We start from the raw sequence: 21792 nt of genomic DNA on the forward strand, positions 1-21792 counted from the left end.
CACTTATAAGTATAGCAGAACATAAGCAAAGAGACACATACACATGAAGTCAAAGCTTTTAAAAACAATTTGCTGTATAAAATTTAGACTCAACTCCTCCAAAGCAGAGTGTGAAAAAGCAATCAGATTTCACACACTACTGACCTTATGAAATGGTATAGGTAAGGTGCAGGACGATTACAACATAACAGCACCTGTCATGAAACCCACTGGGAGGAAACAACTAGGTTTTTCAGGAATACAAGAAAAAAACCCATCACATTTCTTACCATTCCATATACAGGCACTTGAGGTGTGGGCAATGGGTATGTGATAGGAGCAGGTACCTTCAAACAAGAAAACATTACTGTATTTTAGATAAGCTCATACATGTCAGTAATATATAAAACTATGAAAAATGGAGCTTGTATTCAATACTTAAAATAACCAATGTATTTACAAGAAATTGACTTACATATCCAGGATAGTGTACTCCATTCTGGCACAGCAAAAGGAGTAAGGACAGAAAATTATTTAAGAGGTATTCTAACTGGAAATTCTAACCAAGGGATGGATTCAAGTCCAGTACCATAACTGTAACTACACTTAACCAATTAAAACAATTAAAGCATAAGGGGGAAAAAAAGGCTTGAGGACAGTGACATGAGTAGCTAAGCCTCTTAACTTGCATATGCTCCCTATCTAGAAAGCTGTCACTAGTAAGATGTACAACAAAACCAGATATTTTACTAATCTAACCAGACTGAGCATACTGCTTGCATAAACATTTGTGAGAGATCCTTCCAGAGGGCAGGGCATGCAATATTCCTTCTTCCTCCCATTATGTGTGAGAAGGGCACAGAAAAACCCATGGAAACCAGAAACCATTCAGCTTAAGAAACAAATAACAATAGATGTTTTATCAAGTGAATGTTGCTCACAACTGATCTCTGATGTCTGCAACATGAGAAAAGAAAAATGAAGAGCATCTTCAGGTGATATTCATAGGCACAGTGACACACACATTTCATATTGCTATGCATTGTTAAATAGTGCTAATTACATTTTAAATGGAGTGCTAGTTAAAATACTTCACTACGAAACAGTGTCTATACATGAACTGGAGAATCAGTACTCCGAATGCCACAGACCAAGCTAAACCTTTGCCATACTGGGGCATTGATTTTAAAGATGCCCATAGCTGAGCAAGTTCTTTTCATTGCCAAGCAGATGAGCGAGCAGATATCTGGCACAAAGGACTCAAATGCTTCGACCGGAAAGTATTAAACATGACCACACGAAATAAAACCACACAACTCAAATCCACACTGATCAACATGTGCTAAGGTGCCCTCTATCTTTCAAAGATAAAAATGCATCAGCATTGCTAAAGTAACATGTTCTAGAGCACCAAGAAGAGATAAAAAGACATTATGGTCTGAAAATTCTCACACAAGAGTGCTGTACAATTGAGTCATCCTCCCATCTCAATTTGAGTCCAATGCCGAATTTAAACTTCTACCTTACTCTGACACTTCTGAATGAATGTTCTCATGTAAGCTGAGGAAAATTGTCACGACAGGTAAAAGTATTCTTATTGCACAATAAAAGTCAAAGAGCAGTCAAAAAATTTATGGCAAGTGTGGTAATTAGACCCTAGCTGTACATATAACTGAGACGAACATTCCACTTCACTCTAAGGTAGCTACATTTCACAAGTGGTTTGTATCTGTATGAATATGTATCAATAGAAGGTACTTGAAAAATGGCTTTAAAAACACAGGACAAGTCAGTTCCCTACAAAAATCCCTCCAGGATATTAAAATGTTTCATTTAAATAACTACAGAACATCCACTTTGTATTTTGTATGGTATTAAAAATTTGACAATGCTCATTAGCAACTTCATAAGTGCTGCTTGCTCTGATCATTAGAGTGCCTTGCAGGGGTTGCAGCAGTGTTCCATGTGATAAAACTGAAAAAGGAGCAAAAGCTGGAAGGAAATGCAGTTTTGCCCTTGGATCACATCTTTAGGATTCGTGTGTGTGTGTGTGTGTGATTCTCTCCAACGTGCACATTGTTTCTATTAAGAAAATGTTTGTGCAGGACTGGTGATTTAATTCTTTAATGGACAAGTTTGACAGTGAGGGGAAATAAAGCAAACTAAAATCTCTACCTCAATCAGCCTGAGAAGTGATTCTACAAGCATTATCCCTGCCTCCAGTCTTGTCCCAAACAGCCTTTGTTATTAAGTTAACTCAAGCAAGGAAGTAGCATTTGCTAGAATGAGGCTTGATACCAGCAGTACAGAAATTACCATATGTGGAATAGTGGGTAAGGGAGTAGGGTTCCATGTGGTCGATGTGCTTGTTTTTGCTTGCCAGTTTGTTCCACCAGTAAGTTTTTTCTCTGTAGGCTGGGTCCACTGCATATCTGATCTAAAAATGAAACTGGGGTATTAGTTTTCACAGAGACTCAACATCTAGATCAACAATAACACAACAGAAAACAAAAATGTGCCATAATACATGTACACAGCTGAAATCTAGGGGTTTCACTAAGTATGAACTCAGGGGATTCTGTTTTGTGCTAAAAGTAAACTATCATTATTGCACTGTACAGTAAAATAATTAGCTGAAGTTTTATGTAACAAGATCTTTTATGGTGCTTCCTAAAAATACTTAAAATAATACAGCAACTGCAAAGCTAAGTGAATTCCTCTGTAAGTTAAGGTTCAGTGCTGTTCTTGGTACCAGACTGCTTTCAAGAGTTGAGTCTCTTGCCATGTTAGTGCTGGTAAACTGTGCCAGAGACTATCAAATAGTCACTTGAGAAAATTGTAAGTACATATTTGCACTTACTTTTTGGATGGAGTTCCTCCAAAGCCAAGATCTAGGGGAAGAGAAAGACAAAATCCTTAAGTATGTTTAATTTGAGGAGGAAAGAAAACCAGCTTGTTTTCAGTAACAAATGGGAAAATAAATTTAAAAGCTTCACACTTACTTCCCACCAGATTAGCAAGTGAAGAATCAAGGTCATTTGCCAAAATTTTTCCACTTTGCTGGCCAGGTACAGCGGCTGTTTGACTTGGTGGTGGTACTGTGGGTTGCAATACATCATCTGGAAAGTTAAACACTAAACAAAGAACATAAAAGTGACTTAACAAAACAGTTACAATTGCATTTAGTAAGAGACATCCATAAGCCAGGAAGGTATTTTCTTTACAGAACACTGAGCAGTTTGAGTATTTCTATGTGGAGGTTCAACAGGCTGGAAATGTTTAAGGCTTAGATAGAAGCACAGTTTAAATTCTTGGGGTTCTGTGGGATACTGTAGTGTAGCTACCAATCCAGTAGAACCTTTAATTTTACTTCAGTAGTAAATAATGGTGTTTTTAAATTAAGATGAATCTCCTCTAAAACTAAAGATGAAAATAATGTTGTTAAAGATAGTTGAAGTGTTCTTGTAAAACAACATAGCAGGAACTTCCAGTGTACTGCTCATATCCTGAACACACGTATGAAGCCCTTTACTATATGTACCTAAGGATTTTGAATATATAGCAAAATAGCAGCTAGAGAGACCTTAACTCAGCTCTTCAAGCATTACATACACAACTAGTTGTGCATTTTCCCAAGTACAACACATCTTGAAGTTGGAGGGAACTCATTGTGTACCAAGAAAAAACACTGCAGACAAACACTGAAAACAGATCAACGTAAGCTTACCCGTTAAAGAGATATCCAGTGGACCACGTTCAAAGTTCATTCCCCAAAAAAGAGAGGAGACTGTTATTACACAGCACATGAGATTAGGCAGAGCTGTTTTTAAAGTAAATAACTACAACTGAACTGATTGCTTATTATCTTTTCAGCCCTATAATCAGCTTGCAAATGTATTAAGTTATTAAGTTTTGAACTGCAGTAGCAATCATGCTAAATTGTTAAGCAGCTGATGCCTGTAGGATATAAATTAGTCATAAGGTAGTTTTTACCACTTGTGGTCCTGTACTCCGGTGCTGTAGATTTTCCTCCAAAAACAGCATCAAAGTCCACATTAATTGTTGAAGAGGTGGTACTTGGAGGAGCTGAATGAAGAGGAAAACCTGAAAAAAAGAATTTAGATTAAGTCAAATAAACCCATGGAGTAACACCACTCAGAAAAATGAAAGTGGAAAGTTAAAAAAAAGAAATCAAATTACCATCAACAGTCAGAGGATGATACACAGAAGCATATGTAGGTTTATGACCACTAAAGTCATCTTTGTAAAAAGAGAGAAGAAAGTAAGATCAGTTTAAAAGATAAAAAGAAAGAAAAGACCCAAAAATTAAGTCTGCAGTTAAAAACTAAGAATCTTTAGTCATAAAAAAAGGATTTATTTTTATTTACAAACTTGAAAGTCTTAAGTAATTCCTGCATTCCCCATTACAAAAGAGAAAGGAAGCTGCAGTTTGCAGGAAATCAGCAAAAATGGACTAACATTGCAAGTTTTAAGATGTCTGTTAGGCAAGCTGAACGAAATTATTTCAACTGCAAACTTTAAGGAAATGTATCATTTACTATATGTGGAATTAATGCACCATTTTCACTTGTTAATAGAAAGTGAAGATTGGTCCAAACCACAAAAAAAGATGACAGGGCCCAGTTTATTAGCATTATTATCTCCAGTTGCAAAGAAATTAACATGGGTTTTGTTTGTTTTTTACCACTAAACAGTTCCACCGTTTGTTTGGAAGAAAAAGTAGAATTGATGAAAGGGGTGGCAGATTTTACAGCTTCTTCAACTGGCTTCATGTCAAAGATGTCCAGATGAGGTGAACCAACACAACCATTTGAGGACGAGAAAGGACCTTTCAGATGCAGAAGTGAAGGAAAGAATACAGAATACAAATAATGGAAAAGAAAAAACAGACTGAAATGACAGAACATGAGAATCTCTAGACAAAAATCAGACTGCAAATATTCCACTTAGTGATCAGCCCATTAAAGATACAAATTCTCAGACAAAATTCCTAACAGCTCTCTCTATTTAGGGAAAATAATTCTAGTATTGCTATTGGGTGGGAGGAGGAAAATGACAGAACGTTTATCAATCAAAAAAGTTAGATACTACATTTTTGGCTTCAAGAATCTACCTTTTAAATAACACGTGAGGATTTCACTTCCACCTATTAAAATACCAACACTTACAATGGTGTTAACAATGCCTTATTTTGCTATTTAAGACATTTCTTTGACATTTACCATGGTAACTCTTTGGAAGGATGAATGAGGGTATAGAGAATGCTGTGCCTAAGATTCTGAGAACACAGCTTTGCTGTAAGAACTCTGAAGTTACCAACATCTCCTAAACGAAAAATATATGAAATATCACTTAACGGCACGGCAATACTAGTCCAGCACTTCAGTTACATCTGCTCAGTTTATACTTCCCAGCATTTTTTAACTTTGATTTTTAGTTCCATTTCTTCTACCTGCCCACTTGGCTCCTTCATTCCATCTACTGCACATTGACATTACTGCTAAGTGTTAAAAGAACCCCTAACTTTTCCGTAACACTTTGCCAGAGCTTTCCGATTACTTTCTGTCAAGCGTCCACAAATGTATGGAGGTAAAGTAATAAAGGTTTAAGATGTAGATTCAATTAAGTATGAATCTGTATTTTATCCCTGTATTCTAAGAATTCATTCATCATTTAGACAGTCAAATCATCTTATCAGCTCACCTCCCCAAGCACTGCTTGATGTTGATATAGCTGGAGTACTCTGCACAGTTGGAACAAATGCAGGCTGAAGATCAAAAAGATCACTAGAAAGGTTGGGCATGCTGAATAAGGAGAGAAATATGAAGATAAGTAATAAGCATTGTATTCTTGTGTCATACAAACACTCATACCAATCTCACTTTCTCCTTTTCACCAATAGCCCACTGATACTAGTAGTACAAAACAAAACTAGTAATTAAGAACTTCTGATTGACTAATACCCAAATTCCTCTGAATACACCAGGAAAGCACAAACAAAAGGTTATTCCTAAAGGTACTGAAGAAGTAACAAGCACCACTGCTTGGTGGTTGATTGTGGAACTACAGACCAATGCAGTAATTTCTGCTTGCTTCAGAAAGTCAAGGGTCTCACCTGTTTGTGGTGGGTGCTGGTACTGCAAAGAGGTCAACAGCTACAGTGGTATTCACACTTTTTCCTGATAAGGTGCTTGGCGATGCTGATGTGGAGGTGGAATTTGGTACTACATAAATCTCTCTCAATCGCTGCTCCTGAAAGATGAGACATGCACTTTGTATTTTAATTGTATTCATTTATTAACACCATTTAAATTATATTATTAATAAATAAAAGTTATTCTTCTGTGAAGTTCTGAAAACAAAGATGATTGGTGTTAGAGATAGGAGTGTTTAACAAAAAATGTACAAAAAATTGAGGTGGGACTTGAGGTTTGAACAGCAATTCTTTTAAACTCTAAACTGCCTAAAAGTAAAACACTTCAAGCTACATATTGTAGAGTCACCCAGAGACAAAAAGTCAATGGGCCTTTGTTCAGCAAAAGCCATCCCTCTCTACTGTTGGGATCTCTTCTTAGTTCAATTCAGATATTCTGAAGTCAGACTGACCATGTGCATCCTCATAATATCCATGTGGTGCCGATCTTAAACTAGGAAAACAAAAATCTAGTTTATGATAATTTTGCATTTACATCCCTTGTCACTTCTAGACATGCCCACTGCACTTATACAGCACAGATCAAAGCACAGGTGTTTGTTTTAAACTGCTTACATTCCTCAAGAAAAACGCTGAGTGAATTCACAAGCTTCCTCACCCTCCACATGAAAATTCATATAAACTAATTTAATTATTCAGTTACAGCTGCTACAAGTCCTATTATACTAGGAATGGGACTGTGAAGAGGTGAGACATCTGATGCACCTCCTGAAAAACAAACAACAAAACCTCAACCGAAAAGCCAAACATCATCACACCACTGGCTAAGACTGAAGTGAAGGCTTTCAGCAACAAGCAGCAAGGCAGACTGCAACTGTAGTCTAATAGCAACAAAACTGCTTCACATAGATTTGAAAAACATGCTTTACACCAAGACAGGAAAGAAGAAAATCTTTAAGAGACCTCTGTGACTCCAGAGATGAAGCTCAACTCTGTGTGGCATTTGATTGAAAGCAATCAAAGTTTGTTTTCACACCACAAATAGTTCTAAGGCTCTCATACGGTGTGGCCTCCAGATGACATGAGCAGGCCTGATTCATCATTTAGGTGTGCCTATAGATGTTAAGTCAACACAAGAAAAATTCCCCAACTGCTCCACTTTCACATGCCTGTGACATGATAGAACTACAGATTTAGACTTTAGCAAGGGAAGCATCCATGCATGTTCTCAGGAAGTGTGATAAATGGGTTAAAATGACCTGAAGGACCAGGATTCAAGCCTCGAGAGGGATGTTCCTAAGAGGACTACTCAACACGTACCAGTGAGCAAAGGAAAGCACATTAAGGAACCAAGAGAGAACATGCTGATTTTCTTTCAAATGTTTTATTAGTCAAAGTCAGTCAATTATACTCAAGTCTGTGCAATTTCAAATAGTTTTTCAAGCTAAATTATAGAAGAGTAAACAGGGGCAGAACTCTAGTGTATAGTTTCAATATGAGCAACATGACTGAAGAATCACACTAAAACCACATTCCATACATCACAGGGAAAAACAATTCCCTTCTCCCAATAACCAGTCCAAAACCAACAATGCTGTACACGTTCAGCTACTGAGATGTAACCTAGAATTGTGGCATACTCGTTTTGAGAAACCTTGAGTTAAATAACAATGTCTCGTAAGGAAGACTATAAATTATTTACACCAGTTGTCTGCTATTCAAATCATACTTCTGGTAGAAAAAGATCACCACACAGTCAGCCACCACACCTGCATCCTACAGTATCATGCCTTAGCCTCTAAAGGTGAGAGCTCCCCCACCATGCACTACTTTAAGCCAATCTTGGTTTTCATCTGTATCCAGTTTTAAAAAGCAATAGAAACTTTTAAAGAAATACAGTACCTTTAGTGCCTGCAGTCTAGCTTGTTCCTCCTCCAATGCCTGCTGCTTTTCTTTCTCATCCATTCTGCTAAATGACATTCCTGTATTGGCAAGTGTGGAAACAGCACTGGAGAGGGCACTAGCTCTAAAATCAGTAAGAATTTTAAAAAAAGGTATTAAGAAAAAGAGTCAGGTATACATTGCTTAGAGTATAATCAGCAAGTGCCTTAATTATGTGTCATTCCCCTTCCACTGCAGTCTTTTCTTCTTTTACTGTCTGGTACAGAAAAGCAGACACACCAATAATGAAGGAGTTGGGTGAAAAAGCAGTATCAGTACACAGGATTAGTCCCTCAAGTTTCAGTGAGTAGAAACTGGAAAGTGCAGAACACAGCTATTGGGGTTTATTTTCTTTAAGGTCAAATAGACTAGACTGAAATTCTATTCCCTTCTAGTGGCAGAGGCACAGAAAAAATTGTACATATTAAATATGTATAATATGTATAAGTAAACAAAGCCTAGAAGTCATTCCCTACAGAGCATACTTTTTAGCAGAATACTGTGGGAATGAATCTTCAGATCCTTGCAAAAACAAAATATCTGAGGAGTAAGACAGCAACTGAGGAATGCTGCTCACACTGACACACTGATCAGTAGTTACCAAGTTTCTGTGGGAGAATGCTTGTGTCAAAAGGGATCATTCTCTCCAGTCAAGTACTGTTCACACATATTGATCCTGTACTTGACAAAGAACAACACAATTCCTGTCAGCACAAAGTATTTAAGCTACTTTGGCTGATCTGAGAAGGGACTGAAGAAGTTCTGTAAGCAGATTAAGATAAACTCGACATCTAAAAGGTAATTGCCAATGAAGATAAATATCATCCTATCTTGGGTAAGAAGAGCCTCAAAACACCTTAAAAGTCTTAAAAGGCAATGGACTTCAAATAAGCTAATAATATATATATACACACACACACAATTTATCTCAGTGGTTTATTACAGTATAGTCTGTTAGAGACACAGGTAGACATATCTAGAGTTCAAATGCAACTAAGCTACTACTACTCAGAAGATGCTTCATTTGTACTTCTAGGAAGATGAATAAAATTCAAAACAACAAATAACTGAAAAGCCCTTAGTATGAAGATGACGAATCCTAAGTGTAGGCCTTGATGTAATTCATTAGGTGCTCACCTGCTGGCAGCAGAGACTTCTTTTGTTTTCTTTCCCTCCACAGAAGCCAAATGCTGTTCCAGTGCTTCAAGCAAGCTGCTGGGTGCCTAAAGTTGAAGTATTTATAAAACATTGCTTCTAGACACACATCACTGTTTATTACACAGATTAGCTTCCTCATCCACTATAACCAAACAAAAACTCACACACCAGTAACTGTGCCTTTGGGTTGTGCTGCCATCCTGCACACCTGGATTCTATCTACGCAGTTGCAGTTCCTCAAAAGGAGCAGCACCACAATGGTACAACAAGGATTCCCCCAGAGTAGCTGCCTATGCAAGCTGCATTCTTGTTTTGGCAACAGTATTTGCTGCGTTAAGATTAACCCAATAATCGCAGCTGATTAAGCGGTATCCCTTAAACTTGCATCTCTGATCCCTTTTCCCCAGTAGCCACTAAAAGTCAAACCCTTTCCATTCAAATATTTATAGTTAAAAGCTTGCATTAGAAACACTTGACTTCAGCAGGACATTAGGTTTGATAACAAGCCAATCAAATCCAATTTGATCTCAACAATACTCCTGCAGACTCAGTAGCTATTCAACACATGACTGCACAATAAACTAACCCAATTACTCCCAAGCCTCTGATAGCCTAAAACATCAGAAACTAGCAACATCATTTCAAATAAAGTTGGGTTTTGGTGGATTTCCAAAAACACTATTTTATGACTCTGCTACTTCTCCTCACCCAAAGACATCAGATAGGCTAACATCCATGCAGAGGAAAATGAGCCAGTTGCATTTGTGAAACACAGTGACAGCTATAAACACTAAGTAAGCAACATCATTGTGAAACAGGGCACCTGTAAAGGAAAGATCTCTCTACAGGATCTGGCAAAAATGCCAGCAGTGTGAAGATTAGAAACAAGGAAGAAAAACAGTTACAAAGCAGCAGTAATAATAAACTTCTGAAGAGATAGAACCATTGTTGTCAGGAACATCTAAAGAAATGCTGAAATATGCATGTCCTGGAACAGAATATACTCCAGAATGTACACAAAGTATTGTGGGGTGGGGGGGAAGATATCCTAGACTAGAATAGAAAAAAAAGACATGATCCTGTCAGAACTTATTTCAGAGACAAGCATATTGAAAAATAAGTTTTTGTGAAAGCCTAGTATGAAGAAATTGTAGCAAATTCTTTTCATGTGGCACTAAATGGATATACAATTATCTAACTCTTACTCAATGCCATGAGGTTAACTGTGGAAGTGGAATGCTTAACAATGGTATTGCAATTGCCAAAATATACAGGACACTGACATCTACCACCACAGTTCAGAGAGTTGTCTTTCACATGTCTAAAAGCACTTGCAACAAAACAGCTGAGCTGTTAAAAAAAAATGTTATGAGAATTGTAGATATCAAGGGCTCTGCTCTCTGAAAGTTTCAGATGTAAAAGCAGCAAAGTTAAATTAAATCCTGTATTCTCAGTATATAAAAACCCCCTCCTTTGAAGAGCTTTATAATGACCCAATTAACTGGACAAGTTCACACAAGCCTAGTGAAGTATAACTTCAGAGTTGAGTATAATTTGATTAGCATAATATAGACCAGACAAATACTGCAGGACTACTCAAAAGAGAGAGTAAGATGCTAAAAACAAACATCAATAGAAAACATCAAATCAGTGTTTGCATTCATTACCTGCTCTTATTCTCCTGGTTACAGTCATATTTCTTTACTACCACAAAGGCTTAAAAATTCTTAAAGGGGTTAATATTAATTGCTAGGAGCAAGTATTGAGATTTATCCTTTGAAACATGAATATTTCAGATGGAAATCACCCTGTAGGTAGTCATGAACAACACTGACAACAGAAGTTCATGGTTTAGGTTTGATTTCCATATTTAAAAGTCACAAAATTGATTCAAATCTTCACAGTGGATTTAGTTTTCGTGATTAACCCATGGAATTTCGTTTCATGAAGGTAGTGTTGGACTAGATGAGACTGTTCAAAGTTCACACACTAGATTTTAACTGTTTAACACTGACTCCACACAAACAGCCTCAGTACTCTAGACCTCTAAGGCACCCAATTACTGCACGAGTTTCCTGACAGACTGCCATTTATTCTACCCATCAGTTACTCTGTGCTACAGAAATAACATGAAACACCTCTGTCCTGTTGGGTTGGTCCCAGGTTAGAAATACAACGTCCCTATCAACTGGAGGAACTTGGAAAGAATAACTTAGTCCACAGAAGAGCACAATCAGTGTCTCCTGTTCATCTGATCAAACAATCTCATCTCCTTTCTGCTCCTGAATTTATTCTCACTAGGTGTTCCCCTGCCTTCCACCTTTTAAATTCAATTTTCCAGAGCATAACCCTTATTGCACATGCCCCTCATGCTACTAAGTAATATGGATGCCAGAGTGAACTGCTGATATAGGAACATGAGATCCATTCAGATCTCAGGGGAAAGAAAAAAGTTCTTGATTGAACTAGCTACCTGTAATCTTCCAAGTGTGTTGGAAGACATTAAGCTACAGTGAAAATAGGTTTTCCTCATGGAAAAATGTTTGTGGCTTACATGCCAGTGAATCCTCTGTGATAAAAAACAGGAGGTTTTGAAACACATTCTGTGGTTTTGCTGCTTTAAACAATGAAAAAAAAAATCTAAGAGCTTCAAAGTGGGAGCAGTGAGTACATTTAATCCATATGCATTTCCCATATATAAAGACACAGAAGATAATACAGTCCAGAGGTGAAGGATTCCTATAATACACATAAACTGTTTAAAACACAAAGAACAAAATAATTGGGTTAATCAATATGAAATGTACACTGACCTGAGTAAGATCTGGGATGTCACCCTGATCAATTCCAACTTGCTGAGTTCACAAAAGAAAAAACAAAAAGTACATTACTTCATGCAGTGGGACTGGAAATAAACCACAGTTATGTCAATGTTACACAGAAACAAACATTTTAACAAGGGATATTCACAACCTTCTGAAATGGTGGGAGTTTCACAAGGAACACACCTTAGAAAACACACATGCATTCAACTGCATCTCAAAGCAACCCCAACCTTTCATCCAGCCTCACTTTTAAATGCAGAAAAGCTTAAAGGGAGCATTAAAAACCCACATTGCTTACTGGAACCACATCTCCATTTTTAACAGTTACAGTGAAGGCAAGCATTGTATGCACACTGTAAGATTCAGCTCATATATTATGGACCACTCATGAAATTTATAACATCATTTCAGAAAGTTTACTATGTTTGGCTAATAAAAGTGATACCCAAGAATATAATTTCATGTTAATGAGCACGTAAAATCTTTAGAACAACTAAGCTGGAGAACACTTTCTTGTACAGCAAAGTTGAGCAAACATTAATGTCTGTGAAGTTATTTTTAAGAATACAGACTACGGTACCAGTACATACAGTTAAATTATACCCTTTCCATAGATGTAGTTTATTTACCTCTGCTACCTTGAGGAATTCTGACAGTTTGGTCATTCTGGCTAGAAATTTTTTGTATGTATCCAAGCCTTCTTTGCACTGATTCTTCTTCATATCAAAATATCTTTCTGAGGATGCAAATAAAACTCTTGTAAGATAACAGCCTTCCCAGCAAAAAGCTGACACAGTATTACAAAAGTTAAAGACGAGCTTCAGGGAGAGAATGGACAGGAGTAACTCAAATCTATTCAGACTTTAAAGTTTACATGACTATCTGGCACCTTTTGTAGCAAATTAGTCAACAGAAAAATATGGATTTTTGTATTTAAGTACGTTAGAATATAAGGCAAAGTTTTATTAAGCATGGATGTGAATCATTCCAATTGTGAAATTAGGTATCATGGGGAACAATTGCAAGAAGTCAGCTTATTAGCTGGCAATGAAATCAATTATTTTATAATTTAAAAATATTTCTGGAATGTATTTACTTTCTTAGACTTTGTATCAATATGTTTTGAAGTCTGTAAATGAGTCCAATATCCAGAAGGCTCCAGAACGGCTACTGCAGTGGTACATTTACTGAACTGACCTACCTAAAGGAGTATCAACCACATCCTTCCCTTTTTATGGTTTTGCCAATATATACTTATAGATATTTAGTTGAGTGAAAATGAATGGATTAGCAGAACTAATCAGATGTCCTAATTCAAAAATTTGCTTGAATTGTCATTATATGGTTCTGCTAAGAGCTCATGGCTCTTCAAGCAAAAAACCCTAAAGATCATCTATTAGGCTCATGTAGAAACAGGTACCAGTGGTATCAGTTAATGAACAGTCAAGCTATAGAGAAAGTATGGAAACAAGCAGTCAGTCATACTGTGACTACACTAAATACTCAGAATACCAGGTACCTCGCTAAGACTTTTACAGTCCAACTGCCAAAGGTTATCCACTGCACATTTATGGTATCTTTCAGTCTCACCAGTCACACTCTCATCTCAGTTTCTGATTCAGATGTATTCTTCAAGGTAGAAGCCTATGTTTAAGCCTATGCTAGTTGTCACTGAAAATAAGACAGGCTTAATGTAAAGGTAATGAAGCAGAAACAACTTATTAGGAAACTTCACACAAATTGTCTGCATTGTTCAGTTCTCTCAATATGTTTCACAGAAGTTCAAAAGCTAAAAAAAAAAATCTCACATACCTAAAAGATTAATAATCCCCTCATTGTATGCTGCAAAAAGTCTAATGGAATCTTTAAAGAGGAGCATAAAGGCAGCATTTATAACACCATTTGTTAGTTCATTTGGATTTGCCTGTGTAGAAAGCAACGAGAAAGTAAATTAGTATTTAATAAAGTAACGAAACTCACTTCAAAATGAGAGGCTTGTACCTAACACTGAGCTTAAATTACTTACATCAAAATCAAGGAGTGCATCGAGCTGGTTCTGTATGATTGGAAGAGTTTTCAGCAGCTTTTCAGCATTCATGGTTCTCATCACTCCATCTATCCTACACGATACAAGACACACGTTTACAAGTCACCAAGAGAATTCAGCATTTTTTGCACTTTCAACACTACTGTTTTGCTCCAAGGCATCAAAAGGGACACTAAGCTATGACAAGCCCAAGAACATTGCCCTCCTCACTATGAAAGACCAAACAAAAGAAGCAGTAGCAGTCTTACCCTCTTTTCATTTTGGTGAAGTCAACTGCTACGAGTCTATACGAAAGTGCTTTTTCATTCAAGTATCTGCTGTATCGCCTAATGAAGGTAGACATATCATAGCCTAAAAATTAAGCATTTGCAAGTTAGACATTTTGAACTGATGCAGTTTCTTGTAGGTTCTTTTCAAGAACATTCTTCCTACTAGCCCATTTTACATCAACTTGCATAAAAAAGCCTTTCATAGGCGCTTCAGAGAGACTTGAGTTTCACTATTTTTCACCTTGACATGTGATGTTCAAGTTTCTTCCCAACTTGCCAAAATTAGGAAAAACATTCATTGCAATTATGAGAATAAACACCTGAACATGTTAAAATATTAGGCAAGAACCAAGCAGTTCTTACTAACATGTTCTTGAAGTGAGATTAAAAATATATTTGTATTAAAATGCTGAAGACTTTGGTAACTTATCTGCAATGCCTCAAAAACCACATAAAGACCCAAAAGTGTTTTCAACCATTGGCAAGTAGTTAAATGACTTCAGAGGCTTAAAGGAGTTCTCACTATTTATACAGCACATTCTAGTTACAGTTTCATGCACCTTAACAGTAAGCATTTACTCCTCAGACACTAAAATGCAATATTAAAAACATATCACTGTGCTAACAGTCATCAGGTTTATTCCAGTCAACATTAAGAGTTTGCTTGTAAAGTTTCCAGCTGTGTAAGCACAGGATACACACAGTACACACACATTTCTAGCACTCTGCTAGGTAACTCAGAATCCCACTTTCCTTGTGTCTACATTCTTGGCTGGACATTCCTTGGTTCCTCATGCAATATAAACCACCACAGTCTTTCATTTACATGTCATTTGTCTCCTAGAGTGCATTGACATAGGCACTATCACATGGGAAAAGAAAAGCAGCAGAGCTATTTTTTTCAGTAAAATACCCTTACCCTGCATGGCACTTTTGTCCAGGTAGTTATTTAAATTGAACAAAGTGTTTCGGGATGCAAGATACTGGATAAAGCGCTGTTGGTGAAGAAAAAGTTGAGAATATCATTGTTATGAGAGCCAAAATACTTAGCATATTACAAGAGAACTCTACTTACCTTGTGATCATTTCTACTAATCTCTAGTAACAATAGAAATCAGATAAAAGTGAAAAATTTATGGAAAACTTGAAACTACTGATTAGCAAAAGGCTCCGAAACCCAAAACTCAATTTGGTCAAAGTTAAATTTAGTTTCAATAGAAAGGCACCACTGTCTGTGAATAAAAACCAACAATCCTAGAGGAACCTGCTTAGGTTAAATTCATAGTTTAGAACAGATGAGCTGGAAAACACATTATGCAAGCTCCTGAAGTCTGCACAGCTCTCCTGCTGCCTTAGAAGTGGGAGACAGGCTTAGTTACAAAGTTTAAGAGTAATTAGCAAGAATAATACCCCTGGAACTGCTGTGAGCAGCAGCACTGGGGTTATAATTACTTTTTAATGTACATATATATGTAGAATATATATATTATAATGCAATGATCTGACTAAACATTATTTAACTTTTGACAAATAATAGCTGGCTCCACAAACACACAAGAGAGAAATACATCCAGATAGCAAGATCTCCTACAACAGGCATTTCTGGACTTTCTCTCTTCTTTGTATGCATTTTAGTCCATAGAAGGGGATTATGATGAGTACAGCTTAAGAGACGTGTTACACCTTAGATCTGAATCTCTCTGCTACCACAGCACACAGGGCTTGTTCCCTCACCCCTCATGGTGTAAATCCACCTGGCTGCCAGGTTTAGACTACCACACTCCTCAAAAATAGTAGTTTTTCAGTCAGGTTCCCTGTACTTTGAGAGCTGTAACAAGGGCTTAGGCACAGCAACAAGAAATTTCTTCTCACAAGTACTATTAAAACTGAAAGCTTTTACCTTCCATGGGGTCCAAATGATCCCCCAAATTGTCACGTACCACCTCATCAGTAACTCCATGTGTTCTCACCCTACAGCTACAGAATTCACACAACCCTACAACATGCAGCTTGCCTACCAATAGTTCTGGCACTGTTTTAACTTCTTATTCTGTTTTCCAGTCGGTTTATCTGGTCTTTGTACATCTTAGTACTGAATTCAAAGAGATATAGAAGAAACAGATGGAACACAATCAGGAACAGAACAGTGATATTCAAAAAGTGTCTATACACATTTTAAAATCAGCTACTGTTCTGAATCTCATTTTAAAAGGGCCAAGGCTAACTCTCACTCTCCAGATGTCAGGGGTCTTGCATTGCACAATGCACAGGTAACAGGAATTCTAACCTGTTTAACTCAAAACTTCTTCACAAGAAATAGGTAATCACATTGAACAAGAAGTTGCAAGATTGTAATCACTCAGACAGCATTTTGACCTTGTGCAATATTTACTTTTACTTATAACAGAAGTCCAATGTTTTTTTCTCTGTTTAAGAAAAAGGCCTCTTAATGTTTTAGAAGAGTGAGAAGTACACTTGCATTCCACCTGAAATTACAGAACTAGCGTTCCAGACATGTTAACTCAGCAGATTCAAGGAATTCTCTCAAGTCTCAAATGTATCCATTCAAAGTTGAGAAGCGGTCTTGGTACAGACATAAAAACCCCAACTCCACAGAACACTGTATAGGCAAACAGGTACTGACTGGTAGCCCACAACTCCACGTTTGGATTTTTTTTCCTGTGGTTCAGTTGTTTCCTTGTTTTTTAAGTTTCAGTGTGTTGATATGAACTGTATTGGAAGAAGAGAGACTAAAATATACAAACTGACAGCACTGGGTTCAGCTTTATAGTTGGAATAAGTAGTGAATTCCAAGCAGTGAATTTTACTTCGTGTTAACCTCTAATTTCACCCTATTAGCTGTTGAAACTACAGTTTAAGTACATACATAATTTGCAGAAGTGTTCACAAAGAGCACACTGTTTTATAGCCCATTTCAATTAAGTTTACAGAGCTTTGGAGAGAGAGACAGCACTAAATTTTCAGAGCAGTTTAATGTCTGGAAGCAGTACCTTTAAGAATAATCATTGCAATATTCAACAGTAGTCAACAGTCATTTATTAGGAGAATGACTACACACGAGTTCAGGACTAAAATGTCACCTGACAAAGTTTAGTTTTAATGGAAGGACTGTATAAGAGAGGCTGCATTTCTAATGCCATGGTATTCCCTGGGAAGCTTTTCATAAATAGTGATGAAATAACTTAGTGAACGAAATACAATAGAAACCTGTTTCGGAAGAATGTCAATGGCAACAACACATGAGGACTTAGCCCATGAGATGATGATTTGCAAGATCAAATACTCTAGCCACCATATTCCTCCCCTCTTCTGTAAGTGCTTTTATCTGTTAATAGGTTGGCTGCACATTTATGGAGCACTAACAAGACCTTTACTGTGCTCTTAGTGATAAGCACTACCCTAATGAAGTAAAGCTCATCAGAAGTTTTTCAGGTTTTCATTCCAGAAAGGTCATTCATTCCCTCACAGCTCAACTCAGGTAAAGGCAGCTAATTGCAAACACTGGTATTTTTTTTTTGGTACTGAAATAATTAAGGAATATTTACTTGTCTGAAGTACTTTACAGCCATCAGTGGAAGAAAAACAAAGACCTTTGAAGAACATATCTAATGCTTCACAGATTAAGACCATTTTTTAAAACCATCAAGGAGGCTTTAAGAGAACTCATCATGTCTTACCTCGTTTCCGTACATCATGAGGTGGTGTGTTGTAATTAGAGCTTTGAACACTACAACCCAGCTACTGTTTGCAGTCCTCTCAAAGAGTGTGTCTGCCAACTGTGGAATATTCACATTCATTTCATTTGTGCACTGTATGAGATCTAAAGTAAAGAAAAAAAAATCAAAGCATTACAATGAGTTATATGCTCTGAGAGGATGATCATGTTATTTTGTGGTTTTACATTGAAAATTCAAACTGGAAGCATTAACTTTGGTTCTTTGTTTAAAAAAAAAAATAATTGAGATAGTTCACATTCCTTGCTCAAATTCACTGAAAGACAAGTATAACTTCAAAGTCATTTCAAGGATTTTAGGGAGTCCCAATAGCTCATCAATAAATAATTTGCTCCAGGAGAAACTCTATGCCCAAATTATTGTCTGAAAGCCAGCACAGACCTTCTGGATGCTCAGTGCCACTCAAAAAAACGATGATCTTTCAAAAAGCAAGGAAAAGCTGAGACACTCATGCCTCAAGAAAACAACAGTAAGTACTCTAACTCTGACCTAAGCCTAAGTACTGACACACAATACCAAACAAGACACTACACAGCTGTAATAAGCCTCCTCTCTACAAAAATTAAGAGAAACAATTTGCACCTACCCACCTTTCCACTTAGCTACAATAACCTCACCACCAGCCTACTGAGTATCTCACAGCAGATCACCGCAGGTCTCAGGGTTTTGTACAAAAAAGCCTCTGTGTGTCCAATTATAAACTCAACAGTAGAACATTAACTTGCGAGGTCAGAGAGCTTCAAGTCTCTGCCTGTGTGTTGGTACAAAACCAGAACAGGCTCCAATAGACCCACGGGAAAAGAGTCTGCCTGAAAATACCAGCAAAGATACTTGCTGAGAAGACAGCAGAACACAGGACTATGCTAAAGCCCTCTGGACATGCAACTTAGACACTTACTCTCTCACCAAGTTGAATTTGGCTCAGGAATAATCAAAGTACACCTTAAGAAGTGGGCAAGGCCAATAAAACAAATGTCTAGTTTGAAAAGCTTCCTTTGTGGCCTCTCCTTTAAGCCAAGCCTGCGAGCAGGCTGTTGGCTGCAGCGCAGCGCTGCTGTTTGTGTGGGTTGCCTGTGTAAGCACTTGAAGAAGGGCAGGTGCTCGGGATGCTGAGCAGCAGCCCAATAGCCAGGCACTGGCACCAACTTATTTGCCTTATTAGCAGTATGTAAAGGACAAACTACATTATCATGAGAAGTCTGAACATGAACTTAGAGATCGCACATTGATAGTTTAGGACAAAGTACTTGATAGAAATATTGCACTTAGAATTTATCTGTTCTAGTGCATGGAATATTTTACAGGTGTATCTTAATTAAAGATCTGATTATTAAGAACATAAAGTCCTTTGATTAAGGATTACTGATTAGAATAATTTAATAACCAGAGTAATTTCAACAGAGTAAAGAGTTTTAGATAGTATCTTGTGAGGTAGAAAGCTATAAAATGCAAATTCTAATAAGTTACTAATTTCATTCTGACGTCAAAGGTCTCCAAATAGGGACAAAACATGCAAGTTGGGGTGGAAACTTTCATCCTTACACGTAAAACAAAAAAAGTGCTGAAATAACTGCACAGGAAGAGCCCTGAAAATAAGTTTTAAGCAAACTATACACGAAAACCTTACTGTCCAGTAGTATTTAAACTTTTTTTTAGAATCTTCACATTTGTAAATATTGAAAAGTCATTTGATAGATGCTGCTCACCACTCATGGCTCTACCATCATCAGGTGCTCTGTCAAATTGAGTACATTACAATTTCTAGAGGTCCAAACAGTCCACAGATATTTATTGCCCCATACAATGAACCAAGTCCCAATTCCAGAATTTACACCTAGAGAAAACTTGAATTCTAATTTAACAACTCCAACTGCTGAATAAGAACATTGTTATGACATTTGTAATTATCTCAGAACTCATTAAGGCAAAAAAGTCTTCTGAAATCCAATTGGTTTCTCAGTATTATAAAGACAATAGATCTTGCTCAGTGTTTTCCACGTAACTGAAGCCTCTGTAACCAGCACAGAAACACTACAGAACTGTTACAAGTCTTATCCTCAGTTTGTAAAAAAGCAGCCAAACAAAAAAATAATCAATAAAATCCCAACAAACTCTATATAGAGCAATATCAGCAACATTTAAAGAAATTCCACAGATCTGCTGAGATCAAAGACCACATGGCCTATGGAAAATATTATTTCTGCACAAAGTCCTTTTCCTTCACACGACCATTTAAGCGAGTCAAATTTTTCACTGAAGACTGCCAATATTAAGAATATCTATCTAATAAGAGATGAAATTGGGTAGGAAAATCCAGGTTAAAACTAAAATACTCTCTGCTCTCAAGTCAAATTAAGCTAAGCTAATTTCATTCATTTTGCCAGCACCCACAGATTTCAATCTTGTCACCTTCCTTCATGCTAAGATCTACCAGCAGACATTCCAGTAGGCCCTAACAATGCTGAACACCTGGGATATCCCTTGCACATATCTAAGACTGATACCAAAGATGATCTTATAGTGCTTCTCAGGCACGATGTGATAGATATCCTTCTGTTGGCAACTATGTCAAACGGTGTATCGCCTCTCCTTAAGCCATAAAAAGAAGCTGTGGCTTATTATTCCATTGAAGGTTTGCCATCACTCAAAAAGCCATCCAGATGTCTACCTTCAGAAGGCAGTAACTGGCTTCTGCTTTGCTACACAAAACTAAAAGGAGTCTCCTGTCAAGTTACACTAACAGAGTGGAAGTTAGACCTCTGGAGCATCTGAGAAACTTCTATGTTGCTGTTTTATTCTACAAGCATGGTTCCATGTGACTGAAAAGTGTTGTTCTCTGTAAAAGTGATAGTAAGGTTTTCCAGCATGTACTACCTGCTTCTGTAAGATGTGAGTCCGAGCATTTTAAAAGGCAAACAAAAGGAAATTATTTCACATATGTAGGGCTACTCAGTTTAATTCAAGCTGTGCTTAAGGTTAGAGGACTCGAGTGAGACACAAGTCTCATGCCCTTCAGACATGTACTGGGGCTCTCCTGAAGACAATTTTTATTAACAGCACTTAGCACAAATGGGATCTTTGGCTTCAAAATCTCCTTGAACGTGCAAACAGATAATCTGCAGGTGTCAATACCCAAGAACACAAAGGCAAACTAAAAGTCTCTAAAACACTGTACTAAGGATGAATGGTTGAAAAAACGTCAGTGTGTTTTGTAGGTCAAAACTGGACTTTCCTCAGAGTGTATTGCAAAAATGTAAGATTAAAAAGATTAATAAGGCTACTTTGGGTAATCAAAAGATATTTTACAGTTAGTAACAAGAAAACTAGCATCACATTTGAACTCTAGCAATTGAGATACATATAAAATGCAAGTGTCATTTCTCTAATACAGTTCTTCCAAGTCTGCAGTAGGAATAGCTATACAGGAACAACTGTATGGCTCTGTCACAGCTGGCAGCAAAGGAGGAAAAGGCTATCAACCCCATACCTCTGGGAGGGTACAGGAACACATGCACCTGAGACTGACAGCTGGGCAACTCTAACATGGCTGTTGGCAGCAAAAAGTGGAATGAAATGCGTAGCGCAAGCGATGCTCATTTTCTTATCATGCTACTTATATAGCCACTTTACAACTCAAAGCATT

General features: G+C 37.2%; 1 protein-coding gene across 4 annotated transcripts in view; it reads right to left on the minus strand.

Annotated features, from left to right (window-relative positions):
* VBP1 (VHL binding protein 1) overlaps nucleotides 1-21792 on the minus strand; it is a 42148-nt gene that overhangs the window by 15818 nt on the left and 4538 nt on the right. For 2 of the 4 annotated variants that reach the window (XM_062007065.1, XM_062007060.1), the window contains exons 2-19: nucleotides 18093-18235; nucleotides 15314-15389; nucleotides 14374-14476; nucleotides 14105-14198; nucleotides 13891-14002; nucleotides 12708-12814; nucleotides 12067-12108; nucleotides 9233-9318; nucleotides 8057-8180; nucleotides 6116-6252; nucleotides 5704-5804; nucleotides 4685-4828; nucleotides 4180-4239; nucleotides 3973-4083; nucleotides 2982-3098; nucleotides 2840-2870; nucleotides 2296-2416; nucleotides 270-326 (exon numbers count right to left, since the gene is read on the minus strand). In XM_062007065.1, coding sequence (XP_061863049.1) covers nucleotides 270-326; nucleotides 2296-2416; nucleotides 2840-2870; nucleotides 2982-3098; nucleotides 3973-4083; nucleotides 4180-4239; nucleotides 4685-4828; nucleotides 5704-5804; nucleotides 6116-6252; nucleotides 8057-8180; nucleotides 9233-9318; nucleotides 12067-12108; nucleotides 12708-12814; nucleotides 13891-14002; nucleotides 14105-14198; nucleotides 14374-14476; nucleotides 15314-15389; nucleotides 18093-18235 — 1766 coding nt within the window. The remainder of the gene's footprint in view (nucleotides 1-269; nucleotides 327-2295; nucleotides 2417-2839; nucleotides 2871-2981; nucleotides 3099-3972; nucleotides 4084-4179; nucleotides 4240-4684; nucleotides 4829-5703; nucleotides 5805-6115; nucleotides 6253-8056; nucleotides 8181-9232; nucleotides 9319-12066; nucleotides 12109-12707; nucleotides 12815-13890; nucleotides 14003-14104; nucleotides 14199-14373; nucleotides 14477-15313; nucleotides 15390-18092; nucleotides 18236-21792) is intronic. The other 2 variants (XM_062007061.1, XM_062007062.1) reach the window with 2 other exon arrangements.

The sequence above is a fragment of the Colius striatus genome, chromosome 13, assembly GCF_028858725.1.
Source record: "Colius striatus isolate bColStr4 chromosome 13, bColStr4.1.hap1, whole genome shotgun sequence".
Lineage (NCBI taxonomy): Eukaryota > Metazoa > Chordata > Aves > Coliiformes > Coliidae > Colius > Colius striatus.